This window comes from Manis javanica, chromosome 9 (assembly GCF_040802235.1).
Source record: "Manis javanica isolate MJ-LG chromosome 9, MJ_LKY, whole genome shotgun sequence".
Taxonomy (NCBI): Eukaryota; Metazoa; Chordata; class Mammalia; order Pholidota; family Manidae; genus Manis; species Manis javanica.
The window spans coordinates 118,328,152-118,355,291 of record NC_133164.1 but is presented as its reverse complement, the minus strand read 5'-3'; the positions used below and the strand labels follow the sequence as shown (position 1 = coordinate 118,355,291).

At 35.5% G+C, this 27,140-nt stretch overlaps 1 protein-coding gene and 1 long non-coding RNA gene across 3 annotated transcripts in view; one reads left to right on the top strand and one right to left on the bottom strand.

Annotated features, from left to right (window-relative positions):
• Nucleotides 1–27,140, bottom strand: part of DOK6 (docking protein 6) — a 309,246-nt gene that overhangs the window by 178,170 nt on the left and 103,936 nt on the right. For both annotated transcript variants that reach the window (XM_037000763.2, XM_037000762.2), the window contains exon 3: nt 6,637–6,751. In XM_037000763.2, coding sequence (XP_036856658.1) covers nt 6,637–6,751 — 115 coding nt within the window. The remainder of the gene's footprint in view (nt 1–6,636; nt 6,752–27,140) is intronic.
• Nucleotides 1–27,140, top strand: part of LOC118968783 (uncharacterized) — a 200,756-nt gene that overhangs the window by 170,519 nt on the left and 3,097 nt on the right. The window contains exon 6 of the long non-coding RNA XR_005056635.2: nt 365–522. This is a non-coding gene — a long non-coding RNA (uncharacterized lncRNA). The remainder of the gene's footprint in view (nt 1–364; nt 523–27,140) is intronic.

Here is a 27,140-nt window from a genome sequence, read left to right as displayed (position 1 = left end):
CTGCCCAGCAGGAAGGGCAGTGCATTGGGTGTGAGGACAGAGTAACAACATGACACATTGTGCTGATGCAGCAGATGGCCAGCCAATAGGCGGCAGCTTTTCTTACCGCTCACAAAGTTCAAAGGCAAGATCTCCCTGCTGGAACTGGGGCAGAGAGAGAATGCTCTGCAGATCTATACTAGATTTTATCTTTCAGACATCAGTTTCTAGAGTTTATCAGTCCTTAGTGAGTGGCTACATCAGGATACATCAACATTATACATGTTACACCTCATGACATAGACTCACATTAATTGTTAATCAGCTTATGCATTTTCTTCTGACAGTAAACTAATTACTCTTTGTTTCCAATGTCCCAAATCAGAGAACCTCTTTCAGGTATGGTGCATTAGCTACATGTATCCTAAGTAGAGTCAACTCACTTCAGCCATGATTTTGGTGCCTAAGGAGGGACTGCGCTCCACGGACTCTCCAGACCATGTCACTTACCTCCACCACACAGCAGTGCTGGGACTCTGCAAGGTAGGAAGTCATAAAATTTTGCTCGAATCAGTTCTGTCTCTGACTTGTTGATCATACTAACCTTACAAAACCATGCCCAAGTTACCAATTTTATTTAGTCTTTTTATGAGAGGGTATAATTTAAGGTTTGGTATCTTTATTCATTGTGAGTCTGCAAAGAACATTAAAAATTCGGTGCCATTACATTGTCACTGTTACACAGCATTTCACTTTCTCTAAAGAAGTAACTCCAAAATCTCAACACATTTCAGATCACATAAGGCCACTAGATTCTGTTTTTTAATGATTTCTTCCAAATCTCTTAGCAGCATAGCTAAGAACCAGATGGTTATAAACCAGCAATTCTATTCCCCAGTGACTGAGTCAGCTAGAAATATAAGTTGTTCCAACTTCACTGAAGTTGTCTTTTGTACTGAACAATCAGTAAACAGAAATGTCTCCTGTTATCCCTAAAGTAAATGGACTGCTCATAAAAGCTCTGGACTGACATCACTTGAAACTGAAGTATTTTATTTATCCACAGACCATGTAACCCTGCGCAACAGCAGTGAATATATTTTTCTAATGTCACACCCTTATTTGACTTCTTAAATGCAATAAAATTTTATTTCCTCCTTTTTACTAGATATAGACCAGCTCTTATTTTGGGTTATATAGACTATATTTTAAGAATTTAAAGTCATATTTGACTATACAATGGAAAAATCATTAAAATCTCCTAGTTGTTTTGCTGGCTTAGTCCTATTAAATTAGCTTTATTACCACAAACATGAAAAGTTGTATAATCTGGGGTGTGTGCCTAAAGTATATAACCTTTGTATGAGGGACCTTTCCTTCATTCTTAAGTATAGTTTGAGTCCTTCCAAAATTAATCTATATGGTTTAAAGGATTTCCTAATTAGGAAATAGGAGTGCTTTTTAAAAAAATAAAAAAACACTTCCAGTGAAATAATACACACACACATATATATATATTCCTTACTATAAAATTAATCAATAGCAATTGGACTGTTACAGCAGGTTCTATTCATCTCAGTCCAATAACAGATTCTTTGTCTAGTGTTTAGAGGTTTGACACAGATGTACAAGTTCATTTATAATGTTACATATTCTATGCCACAGGTTGGAGCCAACACAGATTTTATAGTTGCATATAATAAAAGTGCTCATCAAAATAAGGACTTCAATGCATGCCTATTATCTTTCATTTTGAATTCAAGAGTGATTTTTGACTGCATCTTCTTTGGATTTACTTATGGTAGAAAAGATTATGTGAAGCCTGAGAAGCCAAAAACCACAGAGACTTCTCTGGAAATATTTTTTTCATGAAACAATCAGTAATAATAATGTATGATAGAAATACATCTTACTGACCAATAAGCAAGTTATGGGGAAAAGAAGTTACTTTGGAAAATAATGTTTTTAGAAATAATGATATAGAATTTGGGAAATATAACATTAATAAACCAGAACATAATAAACAAATCTCCAGGTGTTTTTAGGTACAAAGCAATACTTATGCAAAACTTAAAAATATTATTGATAAATATATGGATATATTGGGATTTGGGATTTACACAAATGTTTTTTCATTTTTAATGTTGAGGACTTTCTTCCATTCATGTATAGTCCATTACATATTTTGGGTGGAAGAAATAATAAAAACTATTGTATCAGAGAATAAATTCAATGCTTCAAATAATTATTTAGGAAATTAATCAGGTTGTTCAGACTTTAAATGCTATTTGCCTCAAATTATTTGGAGATAAATTTTCAGATTTTCTTTACTGCCAGAGCCAGACATAGTTGAGCCCTAATGAAGGTAAACAGAATCTATTACTCAAACTCTGGGCTTCCAACATCTAAACCATCTGCTCCATCATTTACTAGGCATTGGCTTGAGGTTGAACATACTCAAAACAAGGAACAAGGGCTTTCTTTTCAAGGAACTGTGGAAATTCTCATTTATATTCAACAATGTTTCCTCGTGGAGTTACTGCAGCAGACCTGGTGGGCCATGGCGATATATACACACAGAGGCACACACACACACACACACACACACACACACACAATGACCATGCACTCCTCCATCACAAACACACAAGCTGTTCTCTGGCAACTTAAACAGCTTTTTCCACGGGGCTGCCAAGTTAGTCTCTAAAACTTGTTTTGAAAATCTACGATCTCTTTGAAAAAGGAAAATGATAAATACATCGTCATAACAAAACTTCAATAGAAATTATGCACAGTCATTAAATCATTAATTCAACAAATTCATTCGCATTGTGGGGTGTGCACAGGGGGCACTGAGACGGCTGCAGGAGCTCTTGCAGGGCTCCATATTCAGAGGAGCAAGGTGCACAGGTTATGTACTCCCGCACGTGTTTCTTTGTGCCCATAAAGCACACACGCTGCACGGGCACACACTCAGGATCATTTTTGTTGTTTGTCATTACTGATGTCGCTTTCTCTACTGTGTCAGCAAATACCAAGCATTTTTCTCCTACAACACTCTATCTATTTTTTAATTTAAAACACATCAGAGATGACCTTGCAGATTATAGCTACAGATATGTTATTTTTATTGCAAATTTTATGAAATAATTGTAGATGTACATGCAGTCATGAGAAACACTACAGAGAGACCCTATGTACACCTTGACCAGTTCCCTCAATGGTACCAGTTTGCAAATTATAATGTCACAAGGAAGATATTTACATTGATAGTCTACTGATCTTATTCAGATTTCCTCAGTTTTACATGTACTTATTTGTGGGTATTAGGTACTCTATGATTTACCACAAGTGTAGGTTTGTGTATGCACCACCACCATCACGGTTAACTGCTCAGTTCCAGTACAAGTTCACGTTGCCCTCTTATGACCACATATGCCCCGTCTCACACTCCCAGCCCCATTCCTGATCTCTGGCGACTAGTCAGTACTCCATTGCTAAAATGTGTCATTCCACAGATGTTATATAAATGGAATCATGGAGTATGTAATCTTTTGGGAGTGGCTCTTTTTCCTTGGCATAATTCACTTTAGAGTTATCCAGGTCGCTGCATCTATCTGTAGTTGGTTCCTTTTTATTGCTGAGAGCATTTCATAGTGTGAGTGAACCACAGTTTGTTGAAAGGCATCTGGGTTCTTTCCAGTTTGGGGCTATTATGAACAAAGCTATTATGTATATTTGTATGCAGGTAGGTGTGTATGTGTGTGTGTGTGTGTGTGTGTGTGTGTGTGTGTGTGTGTGTGTGTGAACTTAGTTGTTTGCTGAGATAAATGTCCAAGAGTGCATTTGCTAAGTTGAGGGATAATTATATGCTTAGTTTTGTAGGAAGCTGAGTGGCTATACCATTTTACATTGCCATCAACAATGTATGAGTGATCCAGTTTCTCTGCAACCTCACAAGCATTTGGTGGTGTCATTTAAAATTTTTTTTTAGCTATTCTGATATACGTACATGGTGATATTTTACTATGATTTTAATTTGCATTTCCCTGATGACTAACTTACTTTAAAAAAATTGGATATGCTCATGACATGTTCACATATGCATAATTTCATATAAATGGAAGTATTTTTTGTGTGCTGAGTATTTTTTGTTGTTCATTTCATTTTCTTTTCCTTTCTGCTTGCCTTTTCCCCCCATCTTCCTTTTCCATCCATCTCATTATCATCTCCTCTCAACCCGGGTGATACTTGTTAAAACAATGCACTATTTCTGTCATTATTGCTTTTGCAAAATGTATGATTCAGTATATACTTCTCTGCTGGTTGTTTTGCTTGAAGCACTAAGCTTCATGGAAATGTCTTCAAGTTAATTGGCTTCATTAGAATTCTTTCTAGTGACTGTATAATATTTCATGATAAGAATATCCCATAATTTGTTCAACTCTTTTCTCCACAGCCAGTCATGTATTTCCAATTTTGTTGTCATTGCACAAAATTCACTTAAACCTACATCCTCAGGTACTGGTGCATATGTTTATATGGGCTGTGTTCCCAAACTGATTCCCAAAGAAGTCAAGGGTATGCATATTTGCTTACTAGCAGTTGTCGGTTTTGTTGAAGAGATAATTGGAACAATTCACCTTCCCACTACTCTTTATGAGAATGCACTTTGATCTGCATTTGCATTAGAAGCAAATGAGAGAGCACCTTTTCATCTCAGCTTTAACCTTACTAGTATTTTGATTTTCACATCTGTGACTGCTTTACAGTCTGTCTTTTTTTTCCATATAATTTTGTCATCTTACCAACAGATATGTACTACTGATCTTAACATCTAGCTAAAAAATTTAATTTGCAAGCAAAAATACTCAAGTTCCTTGTTTATGTGTTTTAAATATTTTCTTTCTTTCCTTTGTCATGTGCCATGAGGTTAAGATAACTTTTGAAAATTGTACCATCATTTCTTAAACACTTAGGCTATTAGCTTCAACTGGACTGCTGAATCTACACCTAACAAGTGGTTTTAAAAAACCAAACAGGACTTTAAATAAGTCATAATTTAAGCTCGTAGAAAATTCTTTGCTAGAAACTCAAATAAAAGTATTCTATGTTTATGTTTGAATCTGTCTCATTGTAAGGAAATTCTCTTGGAAATTAAGTTCATTTTCTTTAATGAAGAACCTTTCATTTCTCAAAAATCTTACATGAACCATGAAACCACTACACACAAAAAAGTTTTAAAGCATCTATTTTCAGGCTTGTGGGTTACAACTCAAGAGTCTGAATTTCAGAATTATGTAGAAACAAAATTCAATATCATTCTTATCTGAAATAATAGATTCCAGTGTTTCCTATGTATCCTCAGTATGGTTCAGCACAATTTCAAAAATGTAAAAGAACAGTGAAAATTGAAACATACAAACAATAGCGACTATTGTATTTTATCCATTTTGGAAAACCAATTTTCTAGTTGCGATTAGTTTTAACATGAGGCATTATGTAAGAGCTCAGAGAAAAGTGGAACAACTAGATAGTTTTAAGGCAGAGAACAAGAAAGCACAAAAACTTCTGGACAGTAATACATGGAATCCGCAAGGCCGGGATAGATTCTATTACAAAATGGGGATTTATATTACCAGATGGCAGACTCCTAAGCAATGCCCAAAAGTCAACTTTAAATGATGAAATGAGGTCAGATGACAAGCAAAGAAAATTACAGCAAAAGGGATAAAGGCATTCAAGGAGAGAGGAACACACTGATAAATTCTATTTCAGTTGATCAAAACTAAGATAAATGTAGGTGAGGAGGTGTGAGCAATTTTATTTAGGCGAGTGACATAATCAGTTTTAGTGGAATGTAACCTGTTATTATACCTATAAACTCTAAATCCATAAGGTTTATTTCCTTTTTAAAAATACTCAATAAAGCTTCTCCTAAAGACTTAGCCATTATTTTAAATTCACATTTCTCAAACCCTAGTGTTTTTCGCTTCTATCCATTATAAAATGAATGCACCAATTCATTGAGCAAAATCTTTAAAAAGCTATAATAAGCCAACTAATATATTATAGAGAACAGGGATTCAAAAATGAAGGCTACTGCAACTTGAAGCTATAAACTGCCTTGTGTCTCAATGATGTCAGAGTGCTTTATGAACTAGGATGCTAAAATTCAACCTGAAGTGTATTTAACCTGTAGTACTGAGAATCCGTGACAGCAACCAATTGCTCCAAGTTCGGTGTTGAAATGTCTGGGGACTTAGGCTGTGGGTCACCACACTTTTACATGGCAGCATTATTACTGCCCACCACCCTCACAAAACGCCTATAGCTACACTTCAGTAAGGACCAGAATGCAAGTCACAAGCTTGCCCTAACAACATCTCCCAGGCATTGTTTACTTAATTCTCCAAGCTTGAATGGAAACTTTAAGAGTCCTCAGACCACCTGGGAGCAAAATCCAGACACAGACAGATAATAAACAAGCACCAAAAACATCGGTAGAAATCAATATGTCGCACTTCCCACTCAAGACTACAGCACATCCTCATCACAGTAAGCCATCTATTCAGCGGTGTATCTTAATCCGTCTGTGCTTTTACCTCAAAAGAAACCCAATTTTCCTAAGCTGTAGACAGGGCTATAATCGCTTACCTGACTCACAGGCAAATGTCTTTGACGTTTCATCATGAAAGATAATTGCCACCGCATGCTTCTTTGTCTCCCGAGGCAGTCTGGTTATATTTTTGATATTGTGCAGTTCAGTTACCTTAAACGAAAAATGTTTTTAACTTAGTGTACAATATACATTATACACCACAACACTTAAACAAAATGATCAGTTATCATTCTCTCAAACCACTTCCCAATGGATGTTTGTATTCATTTCTAATTAACCACAGTCAAAAACAATACAGAACAAAAAGATGTCCTCTATTACGCTCTCAGTTTTGGACATCGTTTGTTGAACTTTGAAATAGTCTAAAAATTATGTAGTAGAATAGCTCCCTGAAATCAAGAACTCTGTGTTTCTATTAAAATTGTTTCTTCCACAAACAACAGTGGGTGTGGCATGTAGAATATTCTCAATAAATTTATTAAATATTGATTGGGTTTAATATCGCACCTCTATTCTTACTACTGCCCATCATGCAAGTTCCTGGTAGAACTATAGTCATATTCAATAGAACTTGTCTACTGACAGACAAAATGACAAAAATTTTGAAGTCATTAAATATAAGCAGTGGACAGGCTTCCCAGAAAAACACACAGGCCCATCTATCCCTACTCCCCTCACCCTTCTCACTTCCTCACCAAGGCCCATCCATGATCTGTGGACCCAAGTTAACAATTTGTTAGCCATTTGGCAACTAATAAATGTTTAATAAACTTATGCATTTTAGCTCCCAAAGTCTTATGGGTCCGCATTCTGCTATAATCTTTGCATCTTCTATTTTTCTCCACAGTCCATACACATGGACAAACATCTATTTCCTCAAGTACTCTGCCAACACAACACTGCAACTTATTAACGTATGACTTAATTTTTTAAGTTCACTTCTCAACATGTTGAACGTCATTATTTCTTCTAATATAAAAGATTTGACAGGTTTGCTGTCAATTTCAATGAATTCAAATATTTAAAAACTTCTTTGACCCATGTGTTACTTAGAAGTATCATGTTTCATCTCCACATTTTGGGGTTTTTCCAAGTATTTTTTGGTTACTGATTTCTAGTTTAATTCCACTGTGACCTGATAGCTGTATAATTTCAATTCTTTTAAATTTCTTAAGGTATGTATTGTGGCCCTGAACATGGTGTATCTTGGTGAATGTTCCATGGGAGCTGAGAAAAACATATAAGGCTCTTTGATGGTGAAATCGGTTGATGTCTGTTATGCCCAGTTGACTGACGGTACTGTTGAGTTCAGCTATGCCCTCACTGAGTTTTCCAGTGCTGGATCTGTCCATTTCTGAATAAGGGATGTTGAAGACCCAATTATGGTGGTGGAAGCATCTATTTCTCTCTGCACCTCTATCAGTTTTTGCCTCACAATGTTTGGCATTCTGTTGTTAGGTGTACACACATTCAGATTGTTGTGTCTTCTAGGAGGATTGACCAATTTATCACTACATCATGCCCTTCTTCATCCCTGATAACTTTCCTTGCTTTGAAATCTGCCCTGTCTGAAATTAATATAGCTACTCTTATTTGGCTCTGATTAACGTTAGCATGGTATATATATATTTCCATCCATTTACTTTTAATTTATATGTGTCTTTATATTTAAGGTGGGTTTCTTTTTGATAATGTAGAGTTGGGTCTCGTTTTTGGATACCCTCGGACAATCTCTGTCTCTTAAGTGATGCCCAAAGTGATCACTGATACAGTTGGATTAATACCTGCCATACTGGTTAGTTTTCTGTTTGCTATCTGCTGTACTTTTTTTAGTTGTTGCCCTAGAATTTAAAATATACATTTATAACTAATCCAAGTCTACCTTCAAACTATACGTACTATCCCACCTCATTTGTGGTTTGAGTTCCTAATAACAAAATAATCTGATTTTTTTCCTGCGTCCCTTGAATTATTTCTGTCATTTCTTTCTCATATATATAAGCACATGTGTGTATATATCATATAAATGTGCATATGTATATGCTACATGTATATGATACATATATAAAATTATACAAAATTTAATATATTTTAAACTGTTATCTGTTAGATCAATTAAGAATAAGAAAAATAAAAGTTTTTGGTTTACTTTCACTTATTCCTTTTTTGATGCTCTTCCTTCGTTTATATAGATCCGATGTCTGACCTATATTATTTTCTCTCTCAGGGACCTTTTTAAAACATTTCTTGAAAGGTAGGTCTACTGGCACCTGTTCTCTTGATTTTATCTCATGAAATCTTAACTTCTGCTTCACTTTTGAAGGATAATTTTGCAGGGTACAGTATTCTTGTTTGTGGTTCTTTTTTTTATCTCAACATATTAAGTATTTCACTCAACTTTTTCTTGCTTGGAGGGTTTCTGATGGAAAAATGGATGTGATTCTTTGTTCCTCTATAGGTAAGATGTATTTTTTTTTTAGCTCTGGCTTCTTTTAGGATTTTTTTATTTTTTATTTTCTATAGTTTGAAAATTACATGCCTACATGTAGTATTTTGTTTTTGTTTTTTTTTGGCATTTTTTCAGCTTAGTGTTCATTGAGTTTCCTGGATCTGCAGTTTTGTGTCTGACATTAATTTGGGGAATTTTTTTGTATTGATTTCTCTCTTCTTTTCTTGGTTTTCACATTATGCATATACTACACTTTTTGTAGTTGTCCCAAACTCTTTGGGTATTCTGGCATTTTTTTCAGTTTTTGTTCTCTGCTTTTCAGTTTTGGAGGTTTCATTGAGGTATCGTCCAGGATTACCCTAAAGATTCTGTCCTTAGCCATGTCCATTCTTCATTTCTGATAAAGGTTTTTAATTTTTTTCCTTTAGAATTCCCATCTCTCTGCTTACACAGCCATCTACTCTTACATGCTGTCTACTTTATCCATTAGAGCTCTTAGCATATAGAGCTTAATCATAGTTGTTCTAAGTTCCTTGTTGGGTAATTCCAGCATCCTTGGCATGTCTAGTTCTGATGCTTTCTCTGTTCTTCACATTGTATTTTTTCCTTTTGCTATGACTGGTAATTTTTTCTTGATATCCAGATATGACATACTGGGTAAAAGGAACTGTTTTAAATAGGCCTTAGTAATGTGGTGGTGAGGTGTGGTGGGAGGGGAAGTATTCTATCATCCTACGATCAGGTCTGAGGTTTTGGGGAGCCTGTGCTCTGGACTGTAAACTTAACAAATGTTTCTCAGTCTTCTCCGATAGATGGGAGAGGATGGTTAGAGTGGGCAGAAATGGGGTATTTCCCTTGTTTTTGATAAGGCTACCACTTTTGGCTTGTTTGATCAATGTTCAGTGCTTTTCACTTTATCAAACATGCTTTAACTGCAAGTAAAGGATTTTGCTGAAGAGAAAATACTTAATTGCATTCATGACTCACAATGCCACACTAGAAGCACTATCAATCCCTAAGTGTTCTAAGTGGAGAAAAATGTGCAGATATATTTCATATATTTTTAAAATCTTGGTCCTTCATTTTTGAAGATGAGACCTCTGATGTTTATTAGGACATGATAGCATAGAAGAGTTAAAAGTATCAATTGTACTTTTGTACCCATATTATGTAAAATCATATCTGTAAAAAAACTATGTAACCACTTTTTAAAGAGCTTGATGTTATTAGTCACATTTGCTTCTATAATCTGTAGTGACCTAGACCTCTAGCCTCACAAAACAACAAGCCCATTGCTGGGTACGTTGTCCAGAAAAGTTCTGTCACTTTGTTGGAAAAGTAATTTTAAAATATTCTTTTTCACATTTGGTTTTCTCTCTACTTGTAATTGTCTCACAAAATTAAATTAAAATTGGTAAGATTAGTGATTTTTAAGTAAAATAAAGGAAAAAGGCTCACTTCATATATATGCATATATAAAAATACATATATATACATATGTGTATTTATACATATGCTATATATACACATACAAATACATATATATTTCATATCTACTTATATAGATATGAAATATATCTGAAATACTCATTTCTTCCTCCAGGAAAGAATAATTAGACACCAATATCTTACTATTTCTGAGGATTAATATCCTAGGGAGAAAGATGAGAATTTTTTTTTGGAGCAATAATTCACATATCATAGTAAAAGTACCTAAAGCATATTCTCAAATAATTAGAGTATTAAAATTTTAAATGATTTGATAACTGACTCAAATAATATTTAAACCAAATTTTATTCTAACATAATAAATCGAAGTTATATTTGAAAAAGGGATACCATTTTATGTGTTATGAATTATAACTAAACAAAAGATCTTACCAAATTTAAATAGTCTCAAAGCAATGAAGACATGTGTTCCTTAGGAATTCATGCAATTTATGTCAGGCGAGCATAAAAGTGCTATGCTGCTATGTAAGCTACATGACGTATGATAATATCTAGTTGTGTGAAACAAAATCATAAAAACGTGTTATGCTTCTCAAGGGCCTTTTCCAAGTATTTTTAATTACAAATACAAAAAAAATAGCACATTCTGGAATCCATTTTGTCCTTTCATAGCAAAAATCAACAAAACAAACTAATGGATAACCTAGCAAAATGCAGCAGAGGCATATTCTAACCCCGGTGCCTCAGGCAATCTGACGGATGATCCGTTTCCGCCGAAGTGTCTGCTCTTCTGTGAGGTGTGCATTCAGAAATGCAGATAACCTCGTCAAGCAGACACTGTTACACTGGGTTCCAGGACGTGCGGGCCTTTCGGCTGTGTATCGGTGGTGTGATGCCATCTGCTCTAGCGTGCGCCCTAGGACAGTAAAGAGGTGCAGGAAAGCAGAACACCCGTGAGGGGCATAAAATCCTGCTTCTCGGATCGTCTTGCTTAGCAAGTTCAAGTGTTAAGCGAAATTATGAAATGTTATAAAATCATACCAGCAGCTATTCTACGGAGTTCGTCTGTCTCTGGCACTGTTGCTCTCCTATTTAAAATATAATGTTTAAAATATTTCGAATCATAATTAATTCTGGACACGATCACATAGCTCTGACTCTTTCATCCTCACTTTCACTCCTAGTACTAAATGGATTTAACATACAGTAGGTAACATTGTAGTTTCCTAAAGGAGGATAATTTAAAAATAATGGTTTTAAATGCTTTATAAAATGAAAACATTAAAAATACATTTTGCCATACAATATATAATGTGAATATTTTTAATTCACTAATATATTCAAAACAAATTTATAAATCTTTTAAATATCTTATTTAAAATAAAAATGTTTAAAATAAAGATGATTCTACCTCGAAACTTCACAGATGTTTTCTTAAAAGGTTATTGCTATGGGGAGTCATGTCATACACTTTTTACACTGTTACATTAAAAGCCTAGGCCTGTTTCCATGTTTGGTCCCTGAGAAAATATTGATTCACTGAGTTATGAAGATCTTACATATGTTGCCATATTTTTTATCAATAAAAATATTCATTAATATCATCCCTGATTTCCGCAGAAAATTCTGTACATTCTGAAGGTTGTCAAGCTCATGAGTGCAGACACAAGGTTCCCAAGTTTTAATTTTCACTTTGAAAACTTAAATTTAACATTGTTAATAAATACTTCCAGTTGTTTCCTTGAAGCCAGGTTCATTTAGTTCATTTTTGAGAAAAAGTCTGACAAATACCCAGGTCTGAAGGATCATAGTTTGTCAATCATTCTTTCATTAAAGCAGGTGTCTTTGAAAAAAAAATTAGCTATTTTGCTTGTAACTTCAACAGTCACACAAGAACTCCTCCTGGAGATGACCACTGCGAGTCAGTATGCAGCAGATGTGTTTTATGCGTTCTTACCATTTCTTCAAATAGAATTATTTAAAAGGACATACTTAAGGGTCTAGACTTCATAAAATCAATAATTTTTTATTGTTTCATCAAGGTCATTCTTAAGTAAAATGAAAATAAAATTGGCATATGTATTTGCTTATTTACTTATCTGACGAGTGCATGATGGTAAAGGATACAATGACTATATTCCCGCTTGTTTATTTTTGCTTTTGTTGACTGAGCTTTTGGTGTTATACCAAGAAAAATAAAATCATTGCACAGATCAAAGTCAAGGAGCTTTTATCCTATATTTTCTTCTAAGAGTTTTGTGGTTTAAGGTCTTTTGTTTAAGTCTTTAATCCATTTTGAGTTGATTTTTGAGGATGTTGTGAGTACGGTGTGGAAATCCAGCCTTCCCAACGTGTATTGAAAAGGTTATTCTTTCCCCATGGTGTGTTCTTGGCACTCTCACCAAAAATTAGTTGACCGTGTATGCTTTGTCATCACATGTTTATTTGGGGGCTCTCTATTCTGTTTCATTGGCCTATGTGTGTGTTTCTATGTCATTATCATAACTGTTTGATTACTTCATAATATAATTGAAAATGAAGAAGTGTGATGTGCAAAGCTTTGTTCTTTCTCAGGATTGCTCTGGCTGTTCAGGGTCTTTTGTGGTTCACAAATTTTAGATTTTTTCTACTTCTTTGAAAAATGCCATTGGAATTTGATAGCAATTGCATTGAATTTGTGTATCACTTTGGGCAGGATAGACATTTTAGCAATATTATTTCTTCTAATCGATGAACATGGAATTTTTCCTTTTGGGTCTTCAATGCCCTTCATCAATGAAAGTTGTCAGCATACAGATCTATGTATTAAGTTATGTGACTCCATAGCAAAAAAAAAACCCCCAGCTAACCAAATTAAAACATGGACAAAGGACTGAGGTGAAAATAGCATATTTCCTGAAATTATTTTTAGTTTTAAAGTGCCTTTTATCAGTTCACTGTCATGGAAATTGAGATGAGATACCTGCCTATTGATAGGTTCAATTTCTTTCTCTAAACTTAATTATATTTTATAAAGTGAAACAGCTACTGTTCAGATGTTTTTCACATGATTCACATAAATTAGAAATTGCACTCATTAATTTTACTAATAATTCTTATGAATCCTGGTATTTTACTAATTTTCTATAGTTGCTTTAAGTCCAAGTTTTTATTTTTGAGAATAAAATGGTATATTTTAGGGACTAGTTTAGTAAAACTTCACTTTATTAAGATAGAGGGTATTTATTCACTAGTAAGAAAAGAAGATGGGAATTTTAATGAATATTTTTAATTGCAAGTAATACATTTCAACTTCTCTATGTTTGAGTCCTAAACTTTCACAATAGTAACTTTCTACAGGTATTACCCTATACATTGCATGCTCCAATATTTGGATGATAATATTTTTAAAGGAATTTTATAATGGCTTCTTTCCAATAGAATTTATATCAGTTTTCAGTAGCTGCTTCCTTATATTTGTCTCCTATAGGTGAGAAATAGGAATGTGTACCACTGGGAAAAAGCAGTATAACTCCTTAAGTTCCCTGTGACAGATATTATGTGCTCTGACATGGCCCTCCAATGTTTCCTATTTGGCTATCCCAACATGTTCATTATCAGTAATTACAAGCTTTGTTTTTTGTATCTTGAAAGATCTAAGGACTCGTAAATATTAGACCACATTATGAAAGGCATCATCTAGAAAATAAATTATGGATGAACTCATATGAGACTTGGAACTAACTATAATAGTCTGTTGGCTGCCTGGGCAGCACTCTTCCAGCTCCTTCATTCTGACCAGAGCCGGATTTTGTTCAGTTTTCTGAATGGTGGCGTCTCTCACTCCTGGTATCGTGGCAGAACTTGTTATTCCTGGGGCGTGATCTCCCTGCTTGCGATTAGTTTAGGAAAGAGGATATGACCTAACTACAACTAATGAGGTTGACAGAAGTTTTCCGGTGGCTTCTGATCAATGTTTGCTGATTTGAAGGGAGCCTGAACAAATCCAGCGCTCTTCTCCAGTGGATGTTGTCCTTTCAGGACATCATAATTCAGACGGGCTGTAGCTGTCATCCCACCAGGCTAAAGATGAAGGCAGCCCTTGGTGGCAGAGCAAAGCTAGCAAAAACAAAAAACAACCAAACAAAAAATCAGGTCCCAAATATTCATTCTTGAGCGAGAGGTATAGAAGCAACCAATCCTGAAGCCAGTTTGTCTTTCTGGACATGCTGTCAGATTTGATAATGCTCTTCTGCAAGTTGTTTGATGGGGGCTTCTGTTACTTGCAGCCGAAAGCATTCTAACTGATAAAGCAAACACAGAGCTGAGCTTACTTCATTTAACAATGAGAAATGGCTGTCCCTACCGGGGTGGCCGCCACACAGTTGAAGTGATGACTGGAATCAGGGCCGTGACTCCTGATTTCCCAGGGGAGTGCTCTTTCCACCAACTAAAGCAATAGCTGTTGTTCTGAAAGTCATGCGATTTATTAATGGCAAATAATGGCTAATCAAGAAGTTGTTACAGAAAGGAGAACTCCAAAATAGACTCAGATCATAGGGATGGTGGGAGAAATCCCAGGAAACCTCATTACCTTATCACTTCTAAATTATTTCTAAATTGTCTATTATCAATATGAAGATAATCTCTCTTTTGGTCTAAGAAGTGCAGAAAATGCATTGAAAAATAAGCACTAAAAGAGGAAATCTATATACTTCTTTCTCTCCCCTTCGCTCCCTCCTCTCTTCACCTTTCTATTCTCCCTCCTCCTCCAACTTCTCCCTCATTCCCTGTGTGTGAAGGCAGCTTGTCTAATAATATGTTTCGCTGAATAAGAACAAAAAACCTGAAACAGCTCAGTCGGCTGTAACGCCGTTCCTACTTCTGAGAGCTACAACTTCACTACAGATACAACAGAGACTATACCGCTACCACCCCTTTCCTTAGAAGATGTACAAAATTAACTCAGTTATTGTAATGGGTTGCATACTGGTCCCTCAAAAAAGATACTTCCAAATCCTAACCCCTGAATCTGTGACTGTGACCTTATTTGGGAAAAGGCTCTTTGCAGATGTAATTAAATTAAGGATCTTGAAAGGAGATCACTTCAATGGGTCCTACACCCAATGACAAGTGTCCTTATATGAGAAGAGCAGAGAGAGCGCTGAGGAGGGGTGAGGTGGGGGCAGCTGAGGCAGAGGAAGAGGTTGCAGTTCAGCTGCTGTCAGCCCAGGAACCCTTGGAGCCGCAGGAGGCTGGAGACGGCAAGCACAGAGCCTCCCCCAGGGGCTCTGCAAATTCAACCCTGCTGCAACACCTTGATTTTTCACTTCTGATGTCCAGAATGGCTGAGAGACTAGATTTCTGTGATTTTAAGTCACCAAGTTTGTGGTAGTTGGTTAGGCCACCCCTCTGAAACGAATGCAACCATACAGGATTACTTGAAGATATATAGCCCAATTTGTGTGATAAAGTTAGTAGTCTTGATTTAAGGTCTTGAATGACACAAAAATCATGCAAATGTTGTATATAGCCTCATTCTCTGATCAGGTATTAGTAGCTTAAAAAGCAAGGGATACTATTAATGCTGAGCCATCTAAAGACATTAAATTTTTTTTTTATTTCTTTTTCTTTTTTTTTTTGATTAATCCGAAGTCCGCAGAGCTCTGTAATGTGGTTCCCCAAGAGTCCAGGCAGATGGTTGATGCTCAACCACGTGGTGGGAGGAGGCCCACTCAGGCAAGTGCTCCCTGCCAGTGACCTCTGGCAGGCCGGGGTTCCCGGCCACGTGCAGTGGTAACAAAGCACGAAGCCTCTTCTTGCAAAATTCAATATTTGGCCAGTGAGGCTGACCTGATGCTGAGCTGGTGAACTCCTGGGCCTTGGGATGTTTAATCTCATCTTGACTGGGGCCCCTGTGACTAAGCCTGGGGGATGTCCATGTGGAGAGAAGCAGTTAAAGGTCCAGCAGAGAAGTTCCAAACACTGCACAGGTTTGGGTCCTTTCTGTTTATAGTCTGCCTTGTTTATAGTCTATATGTAGCCAACAAATAACTTGTCTTCACTGGTTTGGGCACATTCACAGGGAACAGAAAACCATCCCTGTAGGGGACCTGCCATCAGCCTGAAATGCCAGGGTGAAGACGGGAGAGGACTTGACAGCTCCCACTCTCTTCTGCAGTGGAATTAGGAGGGGTCTCCTGTGTGAGCTCTTCAAACAAATCAAACATCTATGCAAAAATGTCTTAAACGCTCTCTCATCTTCAACTTGTTGGTAATTTTCACAAGAATCAGGAAATTCTTGGCTAATATTTAAGCAGGTCATTACACTAACTGCTTTTTGGAACTCTATTTTTGGCATTTCTGTAATCAAAATATAGAACTAGGTACCTGTTGAACAAAGAACTTATATGTCACCTGTATATATGTGACAGCTGGGAAGAATTACTGTGAGTTGACCAAGATGGTTGGCCTTCTATTATATACGAGAGGGTAATAGTACAGAAAGAAGATATAGTGATGGCATGAAAAAAACTTGACAACAGCTCTAGGGGCCCTGGTTGTAAAAATGCTGTTCAACTGTTCAAAAGACAGTCTATGATTAGGTGCAAACTTCGCCGACTCAAATCAACTTTAAAAGGGACAGAAGCTAGGTTCCTGTTGGAAACAAGAACAGAAAAGCACAAGAGAAACAGCTTGCATGTCAAAACCTTGTATGAATGGTACACAAGTTCAAATCATGGCTACATAGACAACCCACTGAACTTGGTTTGCAGGCAAGGTTACATAGATGTTAAAAGTAGCTCAATGAATCTAAGGGGTTTTGCAAAAACTAAGGGGTTTTTATTTTTGTTCAGTAAGTCATACAAACCAACATGAATAAAGGAGAAATTACAATCTAATCACAGGTAACAAAATTATCCAACAGTTGATGAGAAGGTTAAATAGTAAATAAGTTCCACAGAGAAGCAAAGACATGGAAGTTCTGCAAAGTAGAATAGAGTCTAGCTATTTTATATTACTTATTCAGACCTACATACCCATATCTACTTTAACAATGAACTAAATAGATACTTTTTTCCTAGCACAGTTGGATTATTTATGAAAATTTAACAAGTTTCAGGAGATAAAAAGTATTAGTAAATTCAAAAGAATGAGATTATATAATTACATTATATGCCCATAACACAATGGAATTAAAAATGTATAAAACATAGAATAATTAAATATTCCATACCTATAAATAGTAAACAACATATTTCTAATACCATATGAGTTAAAAGGGAAACTAAGTTTCAAAATTCTTACGTTTAAATGAAAATGAAACAGTACATGCTAAAATTCGAGACACACTGATAAAGTAGTGCCTAAAAATATGGCTTTAAAAATATTTTTCATGAAGAAGAAAAGTTGAAAAGAATTTAGGCATTCAATTGAAGAGGTAAAAAAAGGCAATGGATCATTTCTATAAATAAAGTCATAATAAAGATAAGGGCAGAAATCAAATGACAGAAAAAATGTGAAGTTTAACAGAAGCAAAAGGTCCATTTGAAAGGATTCATAAAAGAGACTTCTGAGAACTTAGATGAAAGAGAAAAGAAAGAGAATAGAGAGAAATCAAGTACAGGATAAAAAGGGAAAATTGGATTAAAAATGCCATTAATAGGAAGCCTGTGAATAACTGAATACTAACTAATTGGAAAACAGATGAAAAGACATATATATGTACTATATATATATATATATAGTATATATACAAAAGACATAAATATATATATTTAGTAAAGTACAAAATGTCAAAATTGGTGGCAAAAAAAATTAAAAACTAGAACTAAACAATATACTCATCTCCCAAAGCCCATTTCAAGGCTCTTTCATAATTGAGTTTTACCAAACTTTCAAGGAATGGTTAATTAATATCTTCTACAAGATAGTTCAGAAAAAAAGCAAAAGCTGCACAGCTTTCTGAGTCTGTCTGACCTAACTTTGATTCTAAAATAAGATATAAAAAAATACAAACAATTATATGACTGTATTTTACTTACTAATGAAAGAAAATACTAACATGCAAGTAAGGTTATTGCAGGAATAAAAGTATATTTAACATCACAAAGTGTCCGAACATGTTTCTTAAAATTGATAGACAAAATGAGAAAAATCACATGATTGCCCTAGCAGATCAAAAGAAATAACATCATTGTTCAACATCTCTTACAGTAAAAAAAAAAAATCCGTTAATATATCAAGAACAGAAAAGAATTTTCTTTACTTGAGAGGTTATATACCAAAACTTATTTTACTTCACATACAAGTGCTGCACACATTCGAGTTATTGCTGGAAACACGGCAGAGGTGTGCTCTCAATATTTTAATGTGACATAAGTCTTGGACAATGAGGAAGGAAAAAGGGAAAAAGACAAGGAATGGTGTAAGTGAAGCTATCAATATTTGTGGGCAATGTGATCACTGACATTGAAGTGCTAACAGAAAAACAGAAAAATAAATTCATAGAAACGAGTAGCAAAAATAAAAGCATTCAGTAATATGGTCAAATACAGTCACCACAAAAAACCAACAGGATTTCTCTACACTAGTAATTATTCACTGTAAAATAAAGTAAAACAATACCTTCACAATAATAAAAAAAAATGATAAAGTATCTAGGAGTTTCATTGGAGAAAAATTTAAACCCTAAAAGAGAAGCTGAGTGCAAAGAGGACATTCCATGTTCTCTGGTAAGTCGCTAAGGGATCTCGAGAGGATAAGAGCCAGGTGGGTTTGGGGAACAGCTGCCTGACCAAGTGTCACGACACAGCATGACACCGCAGATCTAAGACGATGGTATTTTAGTGGCAGAAGAGCAAGTAGATGGTACAGAATAGAGAAACTGGAGAAAAACGTGTGTGTGCATAAAATAAATGCCATTACAATATTTGAAAGGGTAGAAGGCTTAATAAATGAGCTAGTGGAAACCAGCTCCCCGAGTATTTTTAATGCAATTCCTAATTCCATATCCAAATCTGGACCTGGCAAAAATATGAAAGGCAAAACTATGAGGCTAACTGAATAAAACATAGGCGGATACATCATGATGATTGAGGTGGGAGGTATTTCGTACAGAAAGTGACTGAAGCCCAACTTATGACAAATTTGAATGCATCCAAATATGCAGCTTTCTGTTTAATGCAAGACGCTGTAATGTCAGCAGAGAGATTGACGATGTCTAAGATTCAACTAAGACTAGTGTTTACAACAGATGAACAAACCTTAAAAAAGAGCAAGAAAAATACAGGAACTCTGGTAGGAAAACGGACAAATGATATGATCAGGAAATTCCTGGAAGAACAAACCCCAAAAGCAAACATGCAGAGGAAGAATTCTGTAATTCACTGTGAACAGAAAAATCCATGTTACAACACAACCGAATATCACTTTGTTCTCACTAGATTCGGAAAGTTCATAAATAATGGAAAATACCAGTGTGAATGTGAGAATACAGAACCTCAAGCCCAGGAGGTGTGCGGAATGGAGCTTCATTCTGGAAAGCCATCTGCTGGCCCGTATTTAAATTAAGTATTCATATATCCTTAACTCAATGATCTCGTTCTTTTTATATATTCCAGAAAATTTCTCACATTGGGTTGTAAAGACACAGTACAAAAGTCTGAGTCACAGCATTATTTGAGGTAATTAGAAGTTGCTAGCAAATCTAGTTTCTATCATAGGAAAATGGAAAAGTAAAATACATATAATGGCTGCAAACTATGGGGTATCATAAGCCAGTCAGAGAAGCACCTGGCGAGATGGACATACAGAAAGGCAAACAGGTCTTCAGAGTCGTAACAGCATGAATAACATAAGACACATAGTAAGTTTTAATGCAATAGTAATTAAGTGAATTAACAAAGCAGTACATGTTCAAGAAATCAACAGTACACATTTACAAGAATCATACAAAGTTTTGCACCAAACTAATTGTAGTGATTATCTATGGAGGAGGAGAGATGAATAGGATTAAAGAATGGGAATAAAATTAATCAATCAAATATTATAGGAAGGGATGATGATAGCAGCCATTTACTAATATGATTAACTCAATCTCTGCAGCTGAGTACTACCACACCAGAAAAATAAATAGGGAGGGAGGGAGGAAAATCCGCTTTCCAAAGAAAAGCCAACTGAATGATGTGTGAAATTGTAGCAGGTCAATCTCTGTTAACAATTATAATACTATTATAACCTGTCAATGCTCTGAATTGGTCTTCAGCTCAGCTCTCTATGGCTTGGTGTATGATACCTCTTAACCTAACTAATGGGAACAATTACGTTCCTCAAGTAAAGAACACAGAGCAGAAAAGGAGCATTGATATGATTACTATATTTCTATTCCAAAGAGTACAAAAAGCTAAAAGAGACTATGGTTACTTTCCTTAGCTGAGGACATCAGTTCTAGGTGGGATCCATGAATCAACTACCAGCCATGTTTAGCTAATGTTTACCTAAATACTTAGAGCATCTAGACATAATATCCAGGATTACTTATGCTTTTTAATTCAAAATAAATTAAAAAATATTATTTCAAGTAATAGAAAATTCAATTATCAGTGATCAAAATCTGGTGTAGGCAACCTATGACCATGGGTCAAATTTGGTCTACCACCTTTTTTTTATATAAAGTTTTATCAGAACACAGAATGGCCATTTGTTTATATACTGTCTATGGCTGTTTAATATACTACCTATGTAGTGTTGAAGAACTGCAGCAGAGATACTGTGATCTGCAGAGCCTAAAATTTTCATGATCTGGCCCTTTGCAGATAAGTTTGCTGGCCACTGATTTAAACAAACAGCATCTTACTTTTCTCCTGTAAGAACTCTGAAGCAAGTAGTTGCTATGTAACCTGGGATTATTAATGATCTATCAGAATTTTACATTTGTTTTTAATAGAAGAATTAGCTGTAAAGAGTGTTTAACATTTTTAAATATTATATGCATTTGAAATAAACATAAAACAGCACAAATAAAAGTTGCTACGTATTTATGAGATACAAAGTATTGGTTCAAGAATGAATTCTCACTAATATTTTTCAAATTGTAAGTTATAAATTAATATGCATTCAATATTTGAGGTATAATATATAACTTATTAATGGCAGAAAAGCAATTTGTCCTCAGTGAACGTTATGCAATAAGCATTTCTCCTGTTGCATCTGTCAGATATTGCACAGTTTGCCAGATTTGTTAATGGATAAAGAAGAGAGTTTTAAAACCAAAAATGCATTGATGATATTCTGAAATAATAATTAAGGACATTAGATTTAAATACATTAAATAAATGTAAAGATCCTTCAGAAATCATAACAGAGTTGTGCTACCAAATATGCTTTTTCTACCTGATTTACTGCATAGAATATGTTATTTGAAATTACAAGTTACTTTATCATGCAAATTGGTGTCAAAATTTCTCTAATGTTGGTATGAATTATTTCCCTGGATTCAAAGGTGTGAAATCTGAAGCAGAGAAGACTTGTAGAACATAGATGTTTTACACTTTACATATTATCTTACATGAAATTATCATCTTACTCTGTGAACTACGATATTATTTGCATTTTACAGATAGGAAGTGAAAGAAAGACACTGTTTAAATCATACTACGTGTTTTCTGATATAGTACCATTATGGGTGATTGCCTCACACACACTATAGTTTTAAAAAGTGAAATCGAGATAGCATTTTGTTAACATAAAGCATACTGCTGTGCACTCTCAGTCAAGCCGAGATCAATCTTAAGGATTGAGAGTCTCAGTGAACAGGTATCTGTTCTGGAGCACAAGGTTATAAACAAAAATCCTGATTGCTGAGTGATCCTGACTTTGCGTGGCATCCTTAAGCCGCACAGAGTGAACCGTGTTGGCAATACCATCGATGTGTACAACTTTAATGAATCTTGATGAAAATATTACAGAGATCAAGTTTAACTTTGGGAGTTCCCTATTATTCCGAGATCACAACTTTGCGGACCGCCCATCTGAAGGTCCTAACACCTTATCTCTCCTGCTAATCCCTGGCTTTAGAGTTGCCCATTCACAACCCATTCACATCTGCCAGAGATGCTGCGCAGACAGTGCACCACGCCTTCGGCATTTCCGCCTTCTTCCTATCTTTTCATATTCCATTTATTTGAGGCTTCCCTGAGTGACTAGTATGTGATCAGATAATATGAATAAGACAGTCAATCAAAAATCATGGATTAGTCTGTGACTCTCCCAGGGTTATGTTCAAGAGACTGAGACCTCTTCAAGATAAAAGATTACAGATGGATGTATGAACGAGTGAACGAATGGATGAAATGCCTCAGATTATTACTCTGAGAATTTACAACAGGTATTTTAAGAGACACCAAGCCTTGGAACACCTTTCACACCCCAATAAGTGTGTGCTCATCCAAGCCTACAGCCACTAGAAGCAAAACGAAATGTTCAACGTAGCACATCGGTACTCGTGTGCTGTTTCCATGCTTACAAATGATTTTGTTTCTTTGCTTAAGGATATTCGATATTTCTAGGCAACTGTTTTTCCTAAGCATGTCTTCATCTTCTTCCTAATTTGCTCAGATGTTTACTTTATATCAAGATAAATACTGACAACTCCAAATAGGAGTAAAGCAGATAGGATAAAATGATATTTTCAATGGCAGGTTAAAGAGGACTTAAAAGTAAGATTGGTCCCAAGGAACCTTTTCTGACATCCCATAGTAGTCATCACTGGAATTTCACACAGATCTATTTCCCTTCATCCTTCTAAGGGATACTATTTATATTTTCCTCCCTACAGATAGCATTCATATTTATTTTATTAAAATTTCTATGAACTGTTTCTTTTTCATCTGCTTAGGAAATTAAGGAAAATTTATTAGCTGATTCTTTGTAAATTGCTTTAGTTTAGTTTTCATTGAGGATAAATATGTTTTGAATATCTGTTATGACAATTATATACAGCTGCATTTTCAACCCTAATGCATTTTTAATAACTTCCTTCAGTAGCTAGTGATTTGAATTTCAAATTTCTTTCTACCAGAAGTAAAAAAAAAAAGTATATAGCACTTTACAGCAGTTTCATATAAAAATTGATTTATGCAGCAAGATCTCTCTCACAGTAAACATATCAAATGTCTAAATGAGACCATTAATACTCATAAGCTTTATAATATATCTGTTCCAGATAGATCATAGCATAAAGTTGGCAAAAAAAATTATTGTGTCCTTAGCTTATCATTCAGATGTCCATCACTTAGGAAAATTCACTCATTTGATCATTTTGATTTATTGCTAGTAAGCACTGCAGCAGATTTGAGGGCAAATTAAAATAATTGACTAATTGCAAGTTTAAAGCATTTAAACATTAACAAACAGAATGATTTGGGAAGTCCACACTAGTATATTTCTTTAAGCCATCTTGCAAATGAAGGATTTTTTTTCAACTGTAGAGATCCGATGTTTGAATTGACTATTAATTACCCAAGGAAAAACAAGGATTTAAAATATGCCTTTTCCATAAGGAGCATCTTCCTTTATTTCCCTGATGGTCAGAGGGAACTATCAGAAATTAATAGCTTTGCCAGGGTTCAGTTCTGAAAAAAAAGATTCATAGTTTTATGAATGAAAAAAGCCATTAAAAGTGACAGTTTGGTCTTGATTTTGCAGGAGCAGGAGTGCATTTCAGCATAAAAATATTACGAACATTTGCAATTGCTTTTCTGCCTTGATGGCTGCCTGCCTATGGCTTGGGCAAACTGTCACCATCCGACCTGCAGAGAACACAACCCGCCTTCCCCTACGGAGGGGTGCCCCACAGCCTGTGAGGTCTGTCTTCTCACTTCTTCCTCTCTGCAAATGTATTTTTTTTATAACATGATCATTTATTTATAATTTAGCTAGTAATGGTAGAACTTAGGCTTGAACTCAGTTAGGTCTGGTATATCCCAAAGACAATAGCCCTGCCACTGCCCCACTCTGCCTCCTGCAAATGTATTTTTTTTGTTATAATTAATCTACAATTACATGCAGAACATTATGTTTACTAGGCTCTCCCCTTCACCAAGTCCCCCCCCACACACCCCATTACAGTCACTGTCCATCAGCTTAGTAAGATGCTGTAGTATCACTACTTGTCTTCTCTGTGTTGCACAGCCCTCCCTGTGCCCCCCCAACACACATTATACACGCTAATCATAATACCCCCTTTCTTTTTCCCACCCTTATCCCTCCCTTCCCTCCCATTCTCCCCAGTCCCTTTCCGTTTGGTAACTGTTAGTCCATTCTTGGGTTCTGTGATTCTGCTGCTGTTTTGTTCCTTCAGTTTTTCTTTGTTCTTATACTCCACATATGAGAGAAATCACTTGGTACTTGTCTTTCTCTGCCTGGCTTATTTCACTGAGCATAATACCCTCTAGCTCCATCCATGTTGTTGCAAATGGTAGGATTTGTTTTCTTCTTATGGCTGAATAGTATTCCATTGTGTATATGTACCACATCTTCTTTATCCCTTCATCTATTGATGGACACTTAGGTTGCTTCCATTTCTTGGCTATTGTAAATAGTGCTGTAATAAACATAGGGGTGCATCTGTCTTTTTCAAATTGGGCTGCTGCATTGATTTTCTTTTTGGCAAAATAATTCTCTTTAGAATCATTAAAATTTTCACTTAGGAGTATATTTAGAGTCTTGATAATCACTCTAAATTTTATGCTTAGCATTTTAACATTTACTCTAAGAGCAGTTCCTCATTCAAGTGGCACTTTGCAAGTTTTTCTATCACTTCCTGAATCTGCTGTTTGTTTCAGTCAAGTGTCAACTTTTTCCGGTTTGGAACTCTTGATACACCTAGAATTGAAAAGCCTGTGAAATATGCTTGATGTCACTGCAGGGCTGGTACCAAAGTCCATGTCTTGCAGAGAAATGAGTTTTCTTTTGTGTTTAGGCTTTCACAGAGAGGTACTGATTACACCTACCTTAATATTAATTCTCTTCAGTAAATTTCCTGGGCAATTTCACTACCATTGGGTTGTGTTTCTAACTGTTTAATGAATATATCTACCTAAATATACCACACGTGCCTAATCTAACTTGCCAAAAATGACTTCTTTTCTTCACCTCTGGAAATTGTTCTACCTTCCACGGTTCATGTCCCTGTGAGCAGATAACCCTTCTTCATTGGTCACTTGATCTTAAAAAGGTAATAAACTCTTACTCCTCTCCTTTGATATCCCCTCTATAGTTACCAGCTCTTTTTAATTCTACATGACTATACACGGAAAATAACACCAAAATCTATCTCCTTTCCATTCACTTTCTCTTTATTCAGGACTTTGTTGTCCATCTTGGGGAAATGGAAATATTACGATATTCAGTTAACTTGATTCTCTGTATATAGTCTCCTTATCACTTTATTTGATGTGATGCGTTACAAAATATTTATTTCTAAATGTGTATTTGAAGATAGGAGAAACCATTTAAAACCCTTCACAACTTCTCTTTTGCTTGAAGGATGAAGACTAAACCCATGAGTGAAGGTTTCATAACCCTCCGTGTGCCCCGCCCACTTCATTCGGGAGTATCTTCTGCACACCAGCCCTCCTGTCAGGGTTTGCCAACACTGTATTTAAGTCACCACGCAACGTGACTTTTCAGTACACAGAATTACACGTTTTTGTCCTCATATGATTCAGTCCTCTCCATTATTTTGCTTTGTCAAAACAGAGTAACCCTCTGCTTCTCTTGAAAGTCCTAATTTCCAGTGGCAAAATTCACTCTTCCCTTATACTTTTTATCTGAACTCTGCGCCCCATTATATTTCACTGTAGTTGGCTATTTTGATCCTTCCTTGGACCGTAAATCCTTCAAACACTAATAACTACTCTCAGCACTTACTGAGTGCCCCCCTCTTTTTCAAAGTCCCTGTATAGTACCCTGTTTACTGTTCCCAAAGTCCTGGAGGAGTAGGACAGTTATTGTCCCTAGTACATAAATAAGAGCTTCCCCATCTCTCAGTCTCAGGGGCTATACAATTTTGATGACCAGGTGGAACAAATGACATTTGAGTGATGAATGGCATTATAGAATAATAGAAGAGAATAACAGAATAATAATGATAATAATAACAGGATGATAAAAGAGAATCCCAAAAAACACTAGATGTTAGATGTACATTCTAAGAAAAAAAGCAATAATCAGGGTCATGAACCTACTTAAGATTATAGAAAGAAGAGTAGTGAGATTGACATAAACAGTTTGGTTTGCATGCCTAATAAGCATTTGAAACTTAGTATACACAAAGTGAAAACTTGTGCTTTTTTCCCAAAGCCTGCATATAAGACCGCCAGTTAGAAGCATTAAACACATCTTCTAAAACAGAATCAAATAAGAAAGATCATTCACATGCTTTCTTGAAAACAACCCTTAAGATTTCTTATTACTGGTGAGTCATGCCCAAATTATTTTTCCCCATCAGGACTGGTTAGTCTCCCAAATGCTAGGAAGAACAAGTTGCAATAGTAAAAACTTTAATCCTCACAACACTGCCATGAGAAAGGTGAATTTCAGGTGTCACTTCTACTGAATCAAGTTATTACAGAGCCTTAGGGAGTTTCAAATAACCAT